The sequence below is a fragment of the Poecile atricapillus genome, chromosome 5 (assembly GCF_030490865.1).
Source record: "Poecile atricapillus isolate bPoeAtr1 chromosome 5, bPoeAtr1.hap1, whole genome shotgun sequence".
NCBI classification, from domain to species: Eukaryota; Metazoa; Chordata; class Aves; order Passeriformes; family Paridae; genus Poecile; species Poecile atricapillus.
Window position 1 is genome coordinate 15,773,080 of NC_081253.1, and position 14,453 is coordinate 15,787,532.

A 14,453-nucleotide genomic window follows, 5' to 3' on the forward strand; every position below is an offset into this window, starting at 1 on the left:
GGGCGCACGCGCGGCCGGTGTCACCCGGTTCTCCCCCCGTCCCTCCCCGGGCGCACGCGCGCGGCGGCAGCGGCCGCCGGTCCCTCAGGCGGTGCCGCCCGCCCGGGCCGGTGACAGCGGCACCTCCGCCCTCTCCCCCCCCCCGCAGCCATGGCGAGCGGCCGCGCCGAGGAGGCGGCGGCGGCGGCGGCGGCCGAGGAGGAGGAGGAAGAGGCGGCGGCGGCAGCAGCGGCGCGTCTGGCGGCGGCGCTGCGGCAGCGGCTGCGGGGCTGGGAGGCGGCGCTGGCGACGGCGCAGCGGCTGCTGGTGTGGGAGAGGCCGCTGCACAGCCTGGTCACCGCGGCCGCGCTCGGCGGGGCCCTCTGGTGAGCTGGGGCGGGAAGGGGGACCGGGGGCCGTCGGTGCCGCCCGTCCGGCTCGTACCCGTGCCCGCAGCGTGCGACGGCTTTGGGGCCCGCGGCGATGTCCCGGGGTGCCGGCGGTGTGTGTTCCCGCAGCCGCACCGCCGTGGGATATGCACAGCCGGGAGTAGCCGCGCTGTTTTCCTCTGACAGGCATACACAGGCCCCTCCCTGAGGGGAGAAAGTGCCAGGAGGATTTGCCTTGTCCCGCGATAATAAAATGCAGATGGGCCCAACTGGAGCCTCGCCCAGGCACGCTTCTGCTTAATTTTTGCATCCGTGTTTTTATCAGTTCGTTTCACTCGGTGACTGCGGTCAGAGAGCTCCACGGCCTCCTGCATCGGCAGCTGCCCTGGGGCGTTTTATTTAAGCCCTTCTGCTCGGTAATCTTTCCCGGAAGGTGCTGATTTTTCACTCTGTTTTGGCGCGACAGCATTCCCCCTTTTCTGTTTTCCCTTCCCTGCCTCTCCGGCAGGGCAGCAGCATGAAGAGATGGGAGTGTGAGTGGCAGAGCCCAGCTGTGGATGGGAATGAAAAACATCCTGTTTGTTTGTAGAAACAGTGAGTCAGTTTTACTGATGAAAATGCTCTCAGCCAGTGGTCTTCCCAGCAGAAAAAGTCGGAAGTGGCCTGGGAAAGACTTAAATGTTGATTGCAGATAAAATAGGAAGGGACAGATTTTGGAGTCAGAGGAGGGAAAGGTAAGCGACCAAGCAGTCTTTGAAGTCTCTCATGAGGCAGCTTATGTTCTGTTCCCTCATCCGTATGATTATCAGAAGTGTACGTGGTAGCCAGATACATAAACTTTTGGACCACTCTACCAGCTGAGAAGTGTGAGAGCAGAGCTATGAAGTGAGAAGGAGGAGAGAGGTGCAGGTGGTAGGGGAGATGACAGGGGTAGTAGACAATGACAGCCCAGGGAGTATGCATGAAAAGGTCGAGGAGAACAAAGAGTGCCTAGAATATGGGACAGCAGAGAGAGATTTAAATACCACCGAGGAGGAAAAATCATTTAGGGTCCCTGGAGGATTCAGCCAGCATCTTTTAACTGCAATACATAAATGAGACAGAATAGGAGATTCTTCCAGAGATGACGTGTTAAGCTACAGAATTGCTGTTCAATGAGAAGGAGTACAAATGTTGTTTAGCTCGTTAAAGGTTCTGTGAGCCCATGGAAAGTGCAGCTTTTGTTCTGTGCTGCCCAGTGAGGCACATTTCACTTCTAGTTCTCTACCTTTGACTTGGTTGGAACCCCTCCCTGCTCTGCACTGTGAGATTCTCTGACTCCAGTCGTCGGTGTATTTGTCATTAGTTACTGGGGAATAGTCACTGAAGAGGAGCAGGGTAAAAAAGCAAAACTGCTCCTCCTTTCTTGAAAGGAGTGTTCATTAAAGAAGTGAATGTATTTCCTTCGTATTTTTTTTCTGGAGTGACTTGAAAGCAGCTCCTCTGAGCTAGAGAAAGGGATGTATGCAGATAGCCACTGCTGGCATAGGTGGCACCCTGGCACCTTTGCTGTCAAATCTCTGTGGAGTGGGGAGATAAACTCTTTGAGTGGCATTGCACAGCTGTGTGTGAGTAGTATTGTGTGAGCTGGCAAGTGGCTTGAGCCAGTGTGTGGATGTGGGATATGAAAGGTTTTAAGATAAAGTCAAGTGAGCAACTAAACCATTTAAGTGCTAGCTAGGCTCTGGTGAAACAGGGAGAGGTTTGTGATAAGAGAAGGGGCATCTAGAATGGCAAGCTGAATTACCTGCATGTAAGGCTGGACTTTGCCGTGACAAATGGGATGTAGGTTTTCTGCAAACACTCTGAGTCTCAAACAGTTTTCTGCTACAGCAGTTTGTCTTTGTTATCTGGAACTTCCACCCTGAGGCTTTGGAGAGACTTGTACAAGTGAGCATTAGCTTTGTTTTGCAACCTAGGGAGGAGCTCAGAAGCAGGGGAGGAAAGCCCTGGGAGATGGCTGGGAGTCAGCTGTCTGGTGGTGGGCAAAGACACCATTTGAGAACGTGTTGTGGTGTGGGTAGTTGTCTGCAGAGTACAATGCTTGCTACAGTGCCCCATAGCAGCTGGGTATTTCTGCTTTGAGCTGTATCTATTTGCTCATCAAGAGCCATAATTTGCTGTCTTTTCCCTGTCTAACAATTTCTGTTTCATTTCTAGGTTGTTTTCCTCCACCTCCCTGAGACCCCTCTTTCTCCTCAGCATGTCCCTTCTTGGCATCCTCTTGTTGGAGAAGTGGAAACCCAGGTTCCTGTTTGATTTCTCAGGTATGTGAAGATTAGCACTGTAGATAGTGACATGGTTCTAGTGTTACCAGCTGCTGGGCCATGTCTTTGGCCCTTCCTTGGCTCTCTCAGCAGTCATGTAAGCCCCATTCCTACTTTAACTGCAGGTCCAGGTACTGGTGCTGCTTCTTACCTGTTTGTATCAGAGGATCAGGATGTATCCTAATTGCTGGGAAAATTGCTCCCAGTGCTGAGAAATTCTGGCAGTGGCTAATTTTGAGAGTGACTGAAGGGGCCCAGCTAGCTTACTAGGGAAGCTAGTGACCAGGATGATGTGTTTCTGCTGTGTCCTTTCTCTCCTGAAAATGTGGCAAAAAGATCATTCCAAGTCTGAGCACTTACGGCCAGCTGAACTGAGGGAAAGAAAGGAGGGGATGGAAGTGTATTGGTTTTAGTTAAGTTAAATGAGAGCCACTTCTTGTGGCAGGTAGCAGAGTGGATGATGAGGTCTGACTGCAGCAACAATTAGGGTATTGTACCTGTACTGAACAGCATCTGATCTCCAGCTAATCAGCGATCACCTGGCTTATCTTTCTCATCTATTGAAGGGTCTGTGCCAACATTAGACACGAAAGCAGCAAGATGAATAGCCTCATAAAGATGATAGACATGGATTGACTGCTGTCTGCTTTGAGTGCCTCCTTCTTTAGAGTTTATTAAATGACGGAACCCAGACCTGCCTACTGCATCTAGTGCTGCTGTTCAAAGGCAGCTCAAGGCCCTCCATCCCTGCCTCTCTACTCTAGGGAGAGTTTCTGAATGAAAGCCGCTCTATATGTGTGTTTGTAAGGTGCCCTTTATTTGACCTAAAAGGGTACTGACTTAAAGGGTGCTTTCAGAGAAATCCTGATAAGATTAGGTATGTTACAGATGTAGTCTTGAAACTGTTTGCTTTGTGTGGTTCAGGTAACCAGGCAGTTAAACTGGACTGGCCAATTTAATTTCCTGCTTATTCATATTGTTTTTTTAAGGGAATACTTTAAAGCCAACCCAAACCACCTCGCTTGAAACGTGTCCAGAAATGCAAAAGCCTGGTGTCCAGTACAGAATGGTGACATTGAGGCAGGTGGGGCTGGAATCATTCCACCAAGTACTTGGCCTGTAAAAGTTGTGTTGTCATAGATGAAATAGGAAATTCATACTGAAATCAATTTATATGATGCAGAGCCATGAAGAATGAAAAAGAAAAGCAAACAAAACAGCAACACCAGGGATTAGGCTCATGCTATGCCATCAGGTCTGCACATCCCACTGCACCTCTCCTCAGTGGTCTTCACATATTTCATGCCTTCCTGCTTTTCTGCTGCAGAGAACAGGGACACCTTTCTGATGTGCCTGTTTAGGTCACAGCCCTGATTTTGACATGATCCACTGGACTGTGTTTCCTTTGCTTCCACGAGGAAGGAGTGGTGCTCTGCATTCCTGAGGGGCCTCCCATTGAATTGGTACTCCTGAACACTTAGGGGTTCTTGTTTGGCTCCCACTTCCTGCTGAAGCAGAGCTGTGCTTTTTTGGCTTACTTCCTTAATGCTTCCTGTTGGCTTTTTCTGGAGTTCTGAGGGATGGGTCAGTACCATATCTTCAAGAGTCAGCATGGGCATACACAAACCTCAGCTTGTGACAGTTGTGTATGTCTCAGATGACTGCTTATAAGATGACTTCCGAAGGAATGCTAAAACCTTGGCATGTATTTTGCAATTCCACACTGTGATTAGGGTCATGCTAACAGCATCAAGATGTGCAACTTTTCTAGGCCCTTTCAGACAGGTCTGCATATTTACAGCTCCCATGCAGGGTATTTTCTCAATGTCTACGTGGAGTTCCACTTAAATACTATTTAAGGACTTAGGGCGCATCTCCAGTTTCACCTGAAATGAGTATCAAGTAGGGATGCTTTGGTAGCATCACTGTTTGGCAGCTGTGTTTTGGTCACTGCAGGAGAGTGCAGTGTGGAAAAGCTCTAGGAGGAGTTGTGTTGCAATTGAATGCTAGTACTCCTTAAAAAGGGCCCCTGCCTTGTAGCTAAAGTTTACACACAGATGAACAATGTCTCTTGGAGAAGTGTTGAAAACCTATAAGAGCCAAGGAATCCATCAGGAATAATTTGTCAGTACCAATATGTAACCTGAACTCCTGCATGGCTGTCTGATCTCTCAGAAGAATGTGGTGTGTGTCAAGTGATTTGTATTAATCCACAGTCCAGTGTGAAATGCTGACAGAAAGATTTCAGCCAGTTATTGATAATCTGAGGTCAGCTCTGGGTGTCCTGCTTGCCAACTTAGTTATAATGGTGCTTGACTGTATTTCAGCACAGATTGGAGTTAAGCCTTAACTAAGGGACCATTTCCTGTTGGAAATGCTCTAGGTTTTTTGGGATTGGGCTGTTCTTACAACTGGTCTGAGACTCCAGTGCTTTGAGATGGCCAGTAGGCAGACTGCTCTACTACAGGAAGCAACATACTGTTGATCCTAAAGACAGCTTGTGTTTTGCCATATAGCTGAAATCACATGAAGACCCTGCAGCCTGCTGAAATGTTCTGCTCCCCAAAGTGTCTCTGAAACCTTCAGGATTAACTGAGAATTGTTTCACTCCCTCTGCTGGTGTATTTTGGATGGCTTGGATGACTGCAGCCAGTCGGAGAGGAGTGGGGTTCCTGTGCTATCCCACTTACTGCGTTGCTGGCACATCTGTCCAGCAGACGTGGCAAGCATCCCAGCTCCTCATTTGTTACACTGTACAACCGGTGTAGCCAGCTCTGGCTACAGTCTGGCCAGTGCCAGATGTAATGTATTTGGTTTAGTGCAGGTAATAGATGAGGCTTAGAGATAGAGCTGGATTTCTGTGTGCTGCGATTAAGCAGCTTTAGATTCCCTAGCACAATAACAAAACACAGCAATGTTGGTTGCAGGAGGGAAGCAGCTGCCCTGTGAGGATGGAGCTGCATCCATAATATTCACACTGCAGGCCAAGCTCCCTCTGTGAGCTGCCCCAGCCGCCATGCCAAATGCTCGTGGGCAGAGGAGCAAATGGGCAGCCCAGTCTGAGAGCAGTTGACTCCTCTTGTCAGGCCCGATTACTGGAAATCTGGGTCACGCTCTCAAAGAATCGCCTCCTCCCTGGGTGGTTGGCCTCCTGCTCCAGCGCGCTGAGCCGGCTGGTGCAGTGCCTGCAGCGGGAGGAGGAGTCTGGCAGACTTGGCCCAACATCCTGTGTCTTGGGAGAAGGTGGCGGGGCTGCTACAAGCAGTTGGTCTCTTCTGTGGCTTGAACTAGGTGGAGTCTGAAGTCTCACTGGGTATTGCAATGATGGTTATTCACATCTTTGGTGCATTTCCCTGAGGGAGTCACTGCCGCTCTTGGGCTTTGTTGCTGGCTGGTGACTCCAGGGTGGATTCAAACCCCTTCTTGCACACGTTGCACTTCTTTAGCCCATTTCTAACTATAAGCCTGGTCTCCGAGGTTAAAATCTCCTCCTTTATTTTAGTTCTGTTGACATAGTAGACATGCAGTGTGGGGGACAGGGTTAGGGTTATAACTTCATGCACCAAGTTTGCTGCTTGTCAGACAGCATCAAAAGTGTATCAGTCCCTGCCAGCACTCGGTCAGTGGGTAGACTCGTACAGGAGGGTAGACCTCAATGAGCTATCACAGCATGAACAGGGCATTGTGAAACACAGGAGACTTACAAAGACTGTGTTAATAGAAGAGCTTTGGTTGAGCCCTGTACATCCTGAGACACTAGTCAGCTTGCCATGATGTATATCCAAATATGTGAGCAACCAGGCTCATAAATTTCAGTTGTCGTAGAAATTTTTTTTCTCTGTATCTAAAAGCAGAGCATAATCATCTATGACCTCCGCTATTGAAACAACACTCCTCTCTTCAGTACTGCATGAGCTGTTTGATCATCACTGGATTCAGTGCAGAGAGAAATGGGACAGCCTTTCCGATGTCTTTATCCAGAGTGATGGACTTCAGGAGTATAGTTATGTCTGCCTGGCACTAAAGGCTGTCAGGGGGCATCAAAGAGCCCTAAAATTAGAAAATTATGCACAAGACTGCTATTTGTTACTTAACAAAGAGAGGATGGAGACAGCAGGGACATCTCTGGTATTTGTACATAGCATCCTGCCAACGACTGGGCTGGTCAGTGGGAAATGCAGCTCAGACTTCCTGGTGCCATGTTTAGCTCCAAGATGGAAGCTGAAGCTTTGCCCAGCTTCAAAACTGTGCTGGCAGCCCCCTTTGAATGACAAGTGCTGGCACCCACTGTGGGAATGGCACTGTACAGACATGTGGGTCACCAGCAAAAGCTGCATGATCCCTGGAGCAGAGAGCTCCAAGTAAGCACCAGGATACACCTCAGATATGAGTGCCCTGCTGTGTGTGTGTTGGGTTGCAAGGTGTGCTGGGGTGCCCAGACACCAGTGCTCCGCTGCTCCAAGTCTCCAGGCACGCTTCACTAAAGCCTTTGCAGCTCAGGCTCCAAGCCAGTGATTCCTGCTTGCGTGAGAGTACAAAGAAGGTCCCCAGGGTGCATCCCTAGCTAAGGATGATACATCTCCAGCTCTGCTCTGTTCAACTGGTAAAAATGTCAGGTTGTATTTTTTACTTGGCTGACTAATCTGCTGTGTTCTCTCTACAGCACAGCCATCAGAGGAGCCAGGAGGAGAGAGGTAAGCTCACAGATGTGTTCCATGGGGAGAGTGGGGAAGCCTTAATTTAGTATGGTGATCTCACCTGTCCTTTTTTCTGTTGTCAATAAACTGCATGGCTCCTGCTGTGAAACATCGCTAGTGACTTCTGCATTGGTAGCTGCTTATCAGCTCAGGAGCCGCAGTTTGAGACTGGGGAAAGCTAGTATTCTTTCAGTTGCAGTAAAGCTCAAGTACTTCTGATGTTAGGAGATCTTTGGTTTCTTCCCTGGATCTGTCCTGAACTATTTTAAGAGTCCTCCAGAGAGAAGGAGATCACTCAGACTGACTTCCACAGGCTGAACATGCTCTCTCTAGTGGCGTGGCTTGCGTCCTTGGCTGTGGTTGTAGGTCTGAGCACCACATTCTGTCTACCTTGGACTTGGTGCTAGAGGAGTTCCACCTCCAGTGCTTCTGTTTGTGTGGCTTTGAGTAAACTGCTTTGCATCTTGGGCTTGTGGCATGGGGATTCTGTGGCATGGTATCTGCTGCTGCTTTGCTTAGGTGTCTTGACTTTCTTCCTGGTTGAAGGGAAAAACTGTCTCCAAATCAAGAATCTTCTGTAGCTCAGTTGAAAATGCAGTCAGTATTGTCAAGCCTTTGGTAGGGAACTCTGCTTCCTGGTGCAGCTGTTCCTCTCCCCCAGGAAAACAGACCATGTTCAAAGATTGTCTTCTTGCTCTTGTCTGTCTCTAGTGAGGGGGTGACTTCAGGGGCACAACCTCACCTGCTCAGTGTCCCTGAGCTGTGCCACTGTCTGGCAGAGAGCTGGGTCACCTTCAGGCTGTACCTGCAGGAACTGCTACAGTACAAGAGGCAAAATCCTGCCAAGGTAAGCTGGAGATACCTACTCTTCTGTGCAGGGGCTTTTATTTCCATTACTAGTGCCTTAAGAGATGGAAGAATGTAAATTCAATATTTTTACAATTACTATCTCTGTCCAATATTTGCTGTTCATTCCTTGCAGATTCTGTGCCATGGGAAGTTTAAATAATGAGTAATTGACTTCCAGTATTTGTAAACTGGAGCTGAACTTTAACCCCTCCTGTGAATGGCTTGCTGTATACTTGATTTCATTTCTTAGTGTGCGAAGGAAGCTTTTAGATTGGGACTGGGGAGAAAAAATGGCAAGTCTACAGTCTCTGACCCTTTAATGAGTTCCATTCTTAAGCTGGTCCTATTTCATTAGCCAGGATTGTTGCTAGCAAAGTCCAAACACAGTGCTGTTTCTGAGTGCATGGAAACTTGTCATTAAACATGTCCTAATGGCTGTGGTGTATGTTGTTTGGAAAGGATTTGTAGACAGGAACTGCCTTAGCATCATAAAAAGTAGGACAGACCAACCACTAGGATTGTGTCAGTCTTCCTGGTGTTCAATGTGCCAAAAGGAGTGGGTTTCTAACACTGCTTATTACTCATTTTCTGTCCCAGCCACAGGGAGTAGAAGACCAGGTCTGAAGATGCCCATAAAAAATTAATTCATTGTCAGCAAAACCCATAGAGAAACCCTAGCTTTTGCAGACGGTCTCTGTTAGGAATTAAACTCTTAATTGCAGGATATAGTCCATATCTGAACCCATGCTCTGGTTTGCAGATTGTCTAGTCTCACTTCCCCCCCCTCCAACTCCCTGTCCCCAGGAGAATGTAAGACAAGCAATCAGGGCTGCACCATTATACTTCACCTTTTCCAGAGGAGAAAGGTCCTAGTCTGATGGGAGCATGGGCTCTGCTAATGCTTCTGCCAGCTGGTTTATGGCACAGCAGTGGCACAGCGTTTGGTGACTCTGTAGAAGATTCCTGTCTCTGTCAGGACAGTACAGTTTTTTGCTGAAGTGCTGAGCTCTACAGAGAGATGTACGAGTGGCACTTTGCAATATCCCATCATATCCTCAAGGAATGTAATTTACTTTATAAAGAACTGATAAAGTTTTGATTTGTTTTATTGGGGCGTTGGGTTACCTTGGTCATCCTGCGCTTGAACCTCTAATGCTTACAGCTTAACCCAGCCGAGCTGTCTGAGTTGTGACTGTCAGCACCTGAATGTACTTGGTGCAGAGCTGGCTGACTGACTTGGTTAGGACCATCTCTCATGTTGCGCTAAATGGGTTTCTGGCATGGGTTGCATAGATGTATCTCTGCCTCTTGTCACTTCTGTTTGTTCCTCTCTCTTCCTTCAGTTCTGCATGAGTGTCTGTTCAGGCTGCCTGATTCTGGCTGTAGTTGGACACTATGTTCCAGGCATAATGATCTCCTACATCATTTGTGAGTATAAGCAGTGCTCTTGTCTGACTTAAGCTGAGACGTGACATAACTGTGCTGTTGATAGGCTGGTAAAAGCAGATTTGTAGTTTTCTCAAGTGGATCTGCGCTAGATGATGAATCAATTTACAGGGAATATATTTCAGGAAGTCTCTGTAAGTGAATGCTTGCAGTATGACTGCAAATGCAGGAGAGGGAGCCATGACTAAAACATTGGTGCCCTCTGTTCCCCACTGCTGAGGCTGTGCTGGCTGAGGCTCCAGGAAAGTAGGAAGTCACAGTCTCTCAGTTCCTAACGTGGGCAAATCCATATTGAGAGTGTTGTTAACAAAGTTGCATGTTAGGTAAACAGACCTTTTTCACTGCATCATGAGTCCCTAATAACTCTGTTCTGGTGCTCTGCTATGAGTGCATCAACACATGAGCTCTATGCAGCTATCTGTATAAAAGTTTTGGTAATAATTAGTTTTAATTCTCATTTAAGCTCATTTCAGGGCTTCTGTTGCATGTTGGGTCTAGGGTGCAGTGGCTGAAGAGAAGGGCATATGCTTCATCTTAACATAAATCTATATGCTAAGATCTGGCAGTAACACCTGGCTAATCAAACAGCTCTGCAATGAGTAAGAAGAGCCATGGATGAGGATTTTTAGGCAGTCAGATGGGAAAGCACATGCCATTGAGATGTGTTTCCCTTGAAGACTTTCTCAGTGGCACCACAGGAAGAGTTGGGTTATGCTTGATCTGTCTCTCACACTCCCTGCATTCCACGTCCACAGTGCTCAGCATTCTGCTGTGGCCTCTGGTGGTCTACCATGAGCTGATCCAGAGGATGTATACACGTTTGGAGCCTGTCCTGATGAAACTGGACTACAGTATGAAGGCAGAGACACTTCACCACAAGCATGAGAAGAAGAGTAAGGAACCACCTTTTAGCTTTTTTTTGATGCTGTATTCCTAGGGTGGAGCAGTAGCAAAAGGACAATAGGAGACCGTGTCTGCCAAAACTGTGTGGTGACAGGCTGCAGAGGAGCAGGGGAAGAGAGCTGGAAACGTAAGGGTTATGCAGAGAGCAACTGTATTCTCCCAGGTGATCCTGAGAACAGCACATGAGAGTGACAGATTATGCTTGTCTCCAGGAACCCTGTGCACTTTCACAGGGGAAGTAGAGGAAAGTGATGTATAAAGGCAGAAAATTCCTTCAGTGTCATGTAAAGCCTTTCTTCTCTTTCTCACAGAGAGACAAGGGAAGAGTGAGCCTGCAGCAGGTGATGAGCCAACAGCAGAGACGGAGAGTGAGAGCGAAGCAGAGTTGTCAGGCTTCTCCCCAGTGGTAAGAGCACAAAGAGTTTAGCAGAAGACAGTCCCTCCTCTCTGGTCTATAGCAGCTTGAGAGCCAGGGGGTAGTCTGATTACAGCAACAGTGATAACACACAGCAGAGCAATAAATCACTTCTTTGCAGAATTCTAAGGGGAGAAGTGAATGTGTTTGATGGAGGCCATCGTCTCTCATCTGGGTATTGAGAATTCAATGCCACAGAGCTGCTGACACCATAGCAGGGCAGGACCAGCCATGCCCCAGCCTTCTGCTGACCTCAGAATTACTTTGATGGTTATGCTTCATGCTCAGAGAATGTGAGTGTCTCCTGAAGAAATGAACTCCTCTGCTGTAATGTGCAGGGGCTCCTCAAAACCGGAAAAGGGAGTTTGAACAGCTCTAGTGACTCTTACGCAGTTCTCTGCTTTCAGATTGTGTGTGACCTTTCTATATTTGTGACCACAAAAACAAGCCAAGCAGCAGCTCTGGGCATGTAGCTGAGCTGTGAGGTGGGAAGCTTGTTTCCAAAGGAATGTGGATATTTGAACCACTGCTATTTGTAGAAGGCTTTGTTGTGCTCTGTGTGAATGCAAGGGGAACGGGGTGTTCTCCTTGGTAATCCCAGGAGAGGAAGAAGGATCAAAGCCTTCTTAGACTCCTACGGTCTCATCCCATCTTGTGCTGCCTCTTTTGTGTTCTTCACTGAGAGCAGGCAAACCTTCGGGCAGTGGTTTATTGCAGGAAAGCCAGAGAGCTGAGACTGCCCTTCCCTCCAGTGTAGGGGGCACTTTGCCAGCATACTGTCCCTCCAGCAAGGACTTCTACCTGGGAGGTGTGGAGGTGCCCATAGGCGGCACGGATACTTTGACACACAGGAATTTGTCTCTCTGCCTTCATCCCATGCAGGTGGATGTGAAGAAAACTGCCCTAGCACTGTCAATCACAGATTCTGAGCTCTCTGATGAGGAGGCTTCTATCCTGGAGAGTGGGGGCTTTTCTGTTTCAAGGGCTACCACCCCACAGCTGACGGACGTTTCTGAAGGTACATAGTGGGACACCTTGCTGACCCCTTATCCTCAGTGTTTTGGCCCAGAACAATGGGTCTTACAAATGGAAAGACAGGGAGAGAACCTAGCTATTTGCATGGGAAGTGCTTTGAAAGGAGGAAGGAAAAGCAGTGCAGCATGCCCTGACTTCATGGCTGATCATAAGCTGGTCCTGAGTGGACATCAGCCTCTAATTACTGCCCCACAAAGCAATGCCATCTTGCAACTCCAGCAAGGGAGCAAAGCCACCCACAACGTCCCACAGTAATAATTGAATAGGATAGTCACGTACCCATATATGATGGTGGGTGAAACAGGCCAGACTTACTAGCTCAGAGAAGGACTGGTTGGTGGTGAGGAACATGGAAGTAACCACTCAGTGGTCACTTGGGTGTCTGGGAAGGAGCAGGCAAATGATGTAAGCACAATTTCCCTGACCTTGGGAATTTTAATGGGGAGCTCTAAATGCAGAGGGCACAGAGCTCATAGAACAGGATCACAAAAGAAACATTCCATGTAAATCATGCCACTGGCAGAAGGGAGTAACTGTAGGCCTCTTCCTGCTGTGCTCCAAAGATGGGGAAGGTACCTGAAAGTCAGCTGTGGCGTGTCAGCTGGGGGAAGGTGGGTGGAAGGTCAAGGCGAGGGAACCTGTACCTTAATGCTGGTGCCTTTCAGACCTGGATCAGCAGAGCCTGCACAGTGAGCCAGAGGAGTCATTTTCCAAGGACCTGGCAGAGTTTCCATCCGTGGAAGAATATCATTCCAGAGACCTGGGACCGCAGAGTGATGAAGACGCATTTGATGTGCCTCTGGGTCCTGAGCTTGCCCACGCTGCCTGTGAGCTGCACTCAGCAGATAAAGAGGCCACAGACTCTGACCTCTCCATCCTTCGCCTCGCGTCTCCTCTCCATTTTGTAAATACGCACTTCAATGGGAGTGGGCAAGTGGCAGGAGGCAACGCAGAGCCAAAGACTGTCCCTGCCCCAGGCCTGGGCATCTGCATTAACACGCTGAGTGAGGAGATCGTCACCACTGCTATCACCACAGCGGTGCAGAACACCCTCTCTGCCCTCCTGCGGTCCTCAGAGGCCAGTGAGGGACCTCCCCTCTCCGAGTTCCTCCCCACGGAGCCTGAAGAGAAACTGAGCTTCCAAGCACATCTGTCAGAGAGCGAAGTGGTGGAGACAGAGACAGAAGCTTCACCGGAGGACGAGGAGGAAGCAGATGACTTTGAGCTACTGGATCAGGGGGAGTTGGAGCAAATGGATGTAGAGCTGGGGTTTGGTGAGGAGCAGGAGGCACAAGAGGCTGCTCCGTCTCCTTCCTCTCCCATGCTTGCTGAGCTGCCAAAGCAAGGAGATGAGGAGGAGGCAGTGATGACAGCAGCATCTATGTCTTAGGTCTTACCTGTGCTCCCCCTTTTCCTCTGTCATCACTGGAAAGAAGGAAAAACTCACACAGTGAACGTGCAGTGGGTTTTTAGATGTTTGTGTTGACTGGGATGGAAATGCATCAGTGTTAATGTGCTGTGTATGAATCCTTTCCATCCTTCTAGAGCTTGCCTTCACTGGCTGAGCAGGAGGCCCTGCAGCTGGGGAGGAGCTGGCTCCTAGAAGCCTTATGCCACAATTGAAACACCAACCCCAGCAAACGCTTCCTAGTAATGGTGCAGTATTTCGGTCTGTCTTCTGTTTGTCTTTTGTTTTGCACGCTGAGTACCAAGCTAGCTGTAGCTGCTGCTAATACCCACATCCCCAGTAGGACATATGCAATCTTATTTTATTGGGTTTTTAAATGGCTAAAAGTGTAAATAATTTTAACTTTCATTGGTTTTGTCTGGGGGGAGGGATGGGGTGCACAGACAAATGTGGCTCTCAGGGGCAAGCAAAGGGAATGGGGTCTTTGGAGCAGAGGGTAGCAGTAAGGGGACAAGGGCAGACGGGTGTTGTGCAAAGAGACCTCTTCTGCAGACTGTTACTGTCTTTTGTGTCACTGCTGGAACAGGGTGTTGGGCAATACCCGCTTTTATTCCCTTGCCTCATTTGAGTTCTGTTACTGGGTGACTGTGGAGTTGACTTTTTTGCAATCAATGAAATTCACTCCTGGCCCTGTTCAGTACTCCAGTTTCTTGGTGCTGTGGCATCTCTTGCCTTCCGCACCACTGACCCGTCTAGCACCCCATCTGTGCTCTGCTGGGCACCGTAGCATGGCCCCTGGAGACTCCGAGGTGACTGGAATAGAGCCAGGAGCTCTGTTACAGGGCAGAATCCGAGCTTTTTGTCCCTTGGGGCAGGGGAGGAAGGATGGAGGGAAAAGTTTAAGCTGTCCCATGGGGGCAGAGGCGCTTCTTGCTGGCCTGGCATGGCAGGATGGTTCTGGGGCTGGCCCTCGTGGACTCCGCCTTGCCCTGAGCCTTCCCCCAGCGCCGGGGCGGATCTCAGGAG

At 49.0% G+C, this 14,453-nt stretch overlaps 1 protein-coding gene across 1 annotated transcript; it reads left to right on the forward strand.

The window, feature by feature from the left end:
* The first annotated feature begins 13 nt into the window (after positions 1-13).
* RETREG2 (reticulophagy regulator family member 2) lies at positions 14-14,124 on the forward strand. The gene is made up of 9 exons (XM_058839295.1): positions 14-365; positions 2,568-2,674; positions 7,338-7,368; positions 8,083-8,218; positions 9,564-9,648; positions 10,422-10,559; positions 10,881-10,975; positions 11,867-12,002; positions 12,685-14,124. Exons 1-9 carry the CDS (start codon positions 151-153, stop codon positions 13,407-13,409), a joined length of 1,668 nt encoding a protein of 555 aa, XP_058695278.1. The 5' UTR covers positions 14-150; the 3' UTR covers positions 13,410-14,124.
* The last annotated feature ends 329 nt before the right edge of the window (positions 14,125-14,453 follow it).

Bases quoted from the DNA above. Each gene is read 5' to 3' on its own strand.
- RETREG2 (XM_058839295.1), top strand. From the start codon at position 151: ATGGCGAGCGGCCGCGCCGAGGAGGCGGCGGCGGCGGCGGCGGCCGAG. The intron at 7,369-8,082 runs GTAAGCTCACAG...GTCTGTCTCTAG, and splicing joins GAGGAGCCAGGAGGAGAGAG to TGAGGGGGTGACTTCAGGGG. The intron at 9,649-10,421 runs GTGAGTATAAGC...CCACGTCCACAG, and splicing joins AATGATCTCCTACATCATTT to TGCTCAGCATTCTGCTGTGG.